The sequence below is a fragment of the Ruditapes philippinarum genome, unplaced genomic scaffold, assembly GCF_026571515.1.
Source record: "Ruditapes philippinarum isolate M1 unplaced genomic scaffold, ASM2657151v2 ctg3259_1_1_1_1, whole genome shotgun sequence".
Classification (NCBI taxonomy): domain Eukaryota; kingdom Metazoa; phylum Mollusca; class Bivalvia; order Venerida; family Veneridae; genus Ruditapes; species Ruditapes philippinarum.
In genome coordinates this window covers 121426-127425 of record NW_026867373.1, presented here as the reverse complement: position 1 = coordinate 127425, position 6000 = coordinate 121426, and the positions used below count along the sequence as shown (strand labels likewise).

The window sequence follows — 6000 nt, the reverse complement described above, 5'->3', positions numbered from 1 at the left end:
AAGCATAGCAAGGCACGACCTTTGAAGCATGAAAACTAAATGAAACCATTATAGATCAACAACCTTTGAATAGACAAAGATTTTGGTCACTATAAAGAGGTTAATGTTCAACAGAGGGCCTCTCTGCAAAGGTTGCAATGTAAATGAAATTAAGGCTGACACTTCATTGTAGAAAAATGGATCAATTTTTTTCTAGGTATGAGGAAATAAAATTGGTGAAATACAATACATTGTATAGGTTGTAAAAGGAAATAAAAAACAAAACAAAAAAAAACGAAGTAATTACTTGTCTTGTGAAAATTATTTAGTATGTTTGTGTGTGACCCTATAAACTATCTCCTATAAAACTTGATTTTTTGCAATATTAACAAAATAATTATTTTTTTCTGATTCAGTAACTTAGATATAATTAATATACAAAAGGTTTTGCTTATAAAAAGTATGTAAAGTCTGAATTTATCTCAGGCATAGGTAAACTATTTTGAACTATTTTAACATTGGAAAAAAACATACAAATAAAACAACCAGTTTTAACATGGCAACATTTGTAATAAAAAGTAGCCTAATTATGTGAAACATATTAAATACTTGATAAAATACTAAGATAAAACATGTGTGTGAAGAACGGTGCGTAAAAATCTTAAATCTTAAAAAACAACACATAAACAAGACAGCACCACATGTACATAAATTATTAATCAAACATTCAATATACAGATTCTTAAGCAAGAAGATTTTCCTCCTTCTATTTAAGGTTTTTGTTTACTCATATAAAAAAAAGTTCAACTTCTATCTCTTTCTGTTTACTTAACATTCACCGAGTTTTCACAGCGCAGAGAAAAAATTGACAAGTTTTTATAGTTCCTTGTAAAACATTGGCACTAAGTTTCATTTTTTTATAAGGGAAAGAATAAGTGTGAACTATGATGTGTGCCAAATTTTAATGATAAGTGTTGCAGTCACCTTAAAAAACAGTTACCCTTAAAAAACATGTACAAATGGATGTAGACAAGATATTCCTGCAAGTAAAAGAGTTTCAACTACAATTTCTTCTTTCATAATTCCTATACTATTCCACATCCTTTACCTTTAAAAGCATTTATGACACCACTCAATAACAAATTCATATAACTATGATATTGAATAAGTGCAGGTTCAATACTGAATTTATTGAACAAGTTTAATAAAAATTTTTATTACCCTTCCAGATTTTTACCGCTTTTTTGATTGGATATTGATCATCCGAAAGAAATTGATATTACCCGCCAGACGGGTAATATACACATTAAATTCCCCGATTGGTACCCCACGTTGTAAACAACAGCGCCGTGCGATGCGCGTACGGTTTGATTTTTTACGCGATATAAATACCGATTTACAAGCACTTTTAAAACTGTCAAATGATAATATTTACCAAAATAGAGTAATGATACATATTCTCGTCAGTATAGGAAACAAATATGACCTTGTGAAAGCTTGATATTAATTCCAAAAAAGTGCGTTCAACAGACTACTCCTTTTCTCTTGTTTACATCCGTTATGTTCGAAAGAAAATACGTCATGTATTTATGTGACGTCATGTTATGGTGAAGGGGTATCCTAAAGGGAATCTTATTTCGACGTTTCATTTGAAATAGCAATGATTAATTTTAAAATCGTCTTAACTTGGCACGGGAAGGGTAATAAAATTATTATTTTGGTTTTGGAGTGATATATGTGGATATATTACCTGCCAAGATAAAATATCACCCGAGCCGTAATAAATCTTGACAGGTAATATATCCACATATATCACTCTAAAACCAAAATAACATATAATATTATGCAAGCCTCTGGAGAGAAAAATAATATTTTATTCAACCAGTTCAATAAATTTAGTAATGGAGCTATACGAATATAATATTCCATTTATCAAATATCCAAAATGAGAACTGTTTATGGTAAAAAAGAATCATTTTTCACTGACGCCTATAGTGAAACGCTAGCATTCAGCGCATCCTTATGCTATGTTTATATTACGCAAATGACGTCACGTCAAAATATATGCACTGTCATGCAATACTCTTTTTACAAGCTGCAAAAACCGGCACAGGTATGTGATAAAAACATGTATCTAACTCTTCAAAAGGCAAAATGATTGAAACAATTATACTGAGCACTTTTTAAGTATTCAAAACATTATTGTATCATAGTGTCACAATAAACACCTGTTCACTAATTGGGAAGAAAATTGTCAATCCTAGTTCACTAATTGATGCTTAAAAATATTTTTGCTCCTTAAAATCGTTGTTTTGTTGATCTTGGTCATCAAATTAATGATCACTTCTTTCTTTTAAATTTATTGCACTTTTGAATTTGTTGATCTGGGTCATTATGCTCTTGAAAGCTGCTATTTATTGATCAAGGTCACATTAATGCTTGTATTTGCTGTAAACGTCTGCTGTTTGTTGCCCCCGCTCAAATTGATGCTTGCTTTTGCCGTTTGAAACAGTTCTTTGTTGATCTTGGTCACAAAGATGCTTATTTTTATACTTTAAAGCTGTTGCTTGTTGATCCTGGTCATACAAATGCTTATTGTTGCTATATAAAACTGTTGTCTGTTAATCTTTGTCACAAGATGCTTACATTTACTCCATTTTCCGAAAAGTTTTATTCTAAATATTAATAAAAACAAATTTTTTAAATTAAAAATCTATGCTACAATAATTCATCGTCCAAGTCCCATGCACTGTGAATTTGTTCACCAGTGGAGGTACTAAAGGCGGGGCGTGGAGGTTGAGGGCCGAAGATATGTTTCTTTTTCTTCTTTCCTCCGCCAACATGATGAGGCTTCGATGATGATGTCATGGCTGAATGAGGTCGGTTATATGATTGTCTTGTGTCTTCTGTACGAAAAACGAAACAAAAATTAAATCAAATTAAAATTAGTGAATTTCAAATATCAATTTAAGACAAAACCATTTCAATGTAAAAGATTTTAAGTTCATGAGAAATAAGCAATAAAGGTTTTTTAAGTTATTTTCTGTGAAAAAATTGGTTCCATTATAGAATCAAAGAAATATGTATCAAAATAAACTTAATACAATATAAAGACCGAAAAAAATGATTAATACTTTCTGCAATACTATGCCAAGGAGTAAGTGTTTGACAATAAAAATTGTGTTACATTTCTAAAAGAAATAACTGAATATTTTTTATTTAAATATACCATGCCAACCTCAGTAAGATGTTAGTTAAGTGACAATAAACAATATAAATGATGCATGCACAGCCACCAAAAATTACAATATCTTAACCAGAAACTTTTCAACATCTAACTTGAAAACAGACACAAAATTACCATAACAATTACATAACAGATACAGAGACAGAAAATTAGCATTCAATTAGTTGTTTTTAGTTATCAAAATTTAAACAAGAGTGCCATGATGGCCCTGAAATCGCTCACCTGTATATAGGCCCCCGGAGCGGGGTCAATTTTAACCCCCAGGGGCTTTTATTTGAACAAACTTGGTAGACACCCATTTGAAGATGTTTCATGATAAATATCTAAGCTCTAGCTGTAAGAATATTTGTTTTACTATACACATATAGGGAAACACAATGAACCCTCTCCCCTCCAGGTGGAGCTAATTTTGACCCCAGGGCTTTTATTTGAACAAACTTGGTAGACCCCCACTACAAGATGTTTCATGCTTAATATCTAAGCTCTAGCTATTTGGGTTTTTTTTTTAAAGAAGATTTTGTTTTTATTATATACAAATAAGTAAAATTTATTTGAACAAACTTGGTAGACACTGTCTAGATGATGTTTCATGCCAAATATTTAAGCTCTAGCTCTTTCGGTTTTCTAAAAGAAGCTATTTTAAGGAGATGTTGTTTAAAGTAAAAGTTTAAGGACGCCAGACGAAAAACGATCACAAAAGCTCACAATGTCTCTTTGTGACAGGTGAGCTAAAAACAGTGTAAAAACAATGTCAAATAAGAAAAAATAATTTAAGAGGAGTTTTAGAACCAGTCTGTTGATAAAATTTCCTAATTGGTTAATTCAAAATTTGAATTTCAAATTAACCAATCAAATGCCAGTGCCAGTATTTATAGACTGATTCTCCATTTAGAAAATTCATGTTAAGAGAAAGTGTCCAATGCATAGACAACAAAAGGTGACAAAAACCATAAATAAAAAATTTACCTACTTTTCAGTTCTAGCCTAGCAACAGATAAAATCATTATTAAAGCAAAAATTAATATTTAAGCAAAAGTGTTAATTAACATGCCATTGGCTAATGGGAGCATACACAGAATTCTCAGAAATTTTGAGACTTCAAAAATGACCACTGCAACTAATGATGGGTCAGGGCCCGTAATTAATTGAGCTAACTAAACATGTTCAATTCATTTCTGGGAATAAAATGCAGCTTCCTGCACCAAAAAAGACATACACAAATTCTATTAAATAAGCTAAGTAACTCAATTTATAGCTAGATTGATACAGTCTATATAGTCAGCAAAGTGTATACAGTGAACCTGTCTTAAACTGATTAAATAAAACATTTCAAGACACAAGTAACATTTTGCATGTTATGTGCCATTAATGACTAATTTTGCAGTTTTTATCACCATATTTTTACTGCTTAACTAACATGCTGCTTTAAACAAGAATTTGTAACTGAGTAACAAATGTTCCTCGCCTTTTCATTGATTAAGGTATGCGGGCAATTCACCAATGACATTTTACTTGCTCCGGCCTGACATGGCATCATACCCTGTAACAGACCATGTTAGGATTTGATCTTCAAGTGCGACCTAGACCTTTAGGGTAGGGGTCCAGTTTTGAGCAAATATTGTGAATATTTGTGCCAAATAATTTCTATGAAAAACTTAGGGACTTGACACAAAATATATATCCTATAACATATTAAGTTTTGACCTCCAAGTGTGACCTTGACCTTGGAGGTAGGGGTCCAAGTGTTGGGCATGATACATTGCTTATTATTGTGAACATTTGTGCCCAGTAATTTTAAAACCCCTTTATCTATGAAAAGGCTATGGACAAAACATAAAATATACCCTATAACAGACCATGTTCAGATTTGACTTCCGAGTGTGACCTTGACCTTAGAGGTGGGTGTTTAGGTGATGTGCATGACATATTGTCCCATTATTGTGAACATTTCTGCCAAGTACATCAGTGTATTTTCAAAATCCAGTGATGGATGAGAAAGTTATGGACCGGACACGACAAATACCCTCCAAAAATGTTGACTTTTAATCGCCAAGTGTGACCTTGACCTTGAAGGTATGGTCTGGGTGTTGCGCATAATCTTATTATAACAAACATTTATGCCAAGTTATTTCAAATTCATTTGATTAATTGCTTAGTTATGGACAGGTTACAAAAGTGCGACAGATGGACTTTTGTACGGACTGATGGACAGAGCACATTTCTATATCCCCCTTTTATCTTCGAAAAGGCAGGGGACAATGAAAGAAAAAAATTGTGATTTTGAACAAACATGGTCAGTCAGAGAGGTTAAACCTTTAAAAGAATACAGTATCATCAACTATGATAAATTATGATCTTTAATACAGGGGTAAATGTAAACCTAGAAAATTTTCTCATGTCTTAAAGACTATCAGTTTAAACAGGTTCCACTGTATATTTAGACAATATAGAGCACATAGAGTACCATCAGAATCTTCCTCCATTGCACCCAATGTTGACTTGGTTTTACCGTACTCGGGAGTGGAATCTCTTGTAAAACGACTGCCTGATGACCGTCTGCCACCTCCTGTGTCATACAGTACAGTGCATATTGACAAAATTATTAAGTTTAAAATCATAAATTCACAATTATCATAAAGTAGAACCTAACAATTATATACACAAGAGTATTTTGAAAAACAGTGCACTGAAAAAGATTTTTTTAGACAAATGCCTTATAGTTATATGAAGCAAAAATTTCAAGTTGAATCTATTTCAGTACAATAAACATGCAT

General features: G+C 32.0%; 1 protein-coding gene across 2 annotated transcripts in view; it reads right to left on the bottom strand.

Moving 5' to 3' along the window:
• Positions 1 to 1812: 1812 nt before the first annotated feature.
• LOC132735850 (trichohyalin-like) overlaps positions 1813 to 6000 on the bottom strand; it is a 53763-nt gene continuing 49575 nt past the window's right edge. For both annotated transcript variants that reach the window (XM_060722865.1, XM_060722866.1), the window contains 2 exons: positions 5691 to 5792; positions 1813 to 2885 (listed from right to left, as the gene is read on the bottom strand). In XM_060722865.1, coding sequence (XP_060578848.1) covers positions 2698 to 2885; positions 5691 to 5792 — 290 coding nt within the window. In that variant the 3' untranslated portion in view covers positions 1813 to 2697. The remainder of the gene's footprint in view (positions 2886 to 5690; positions 5793 to 6000) is intronic.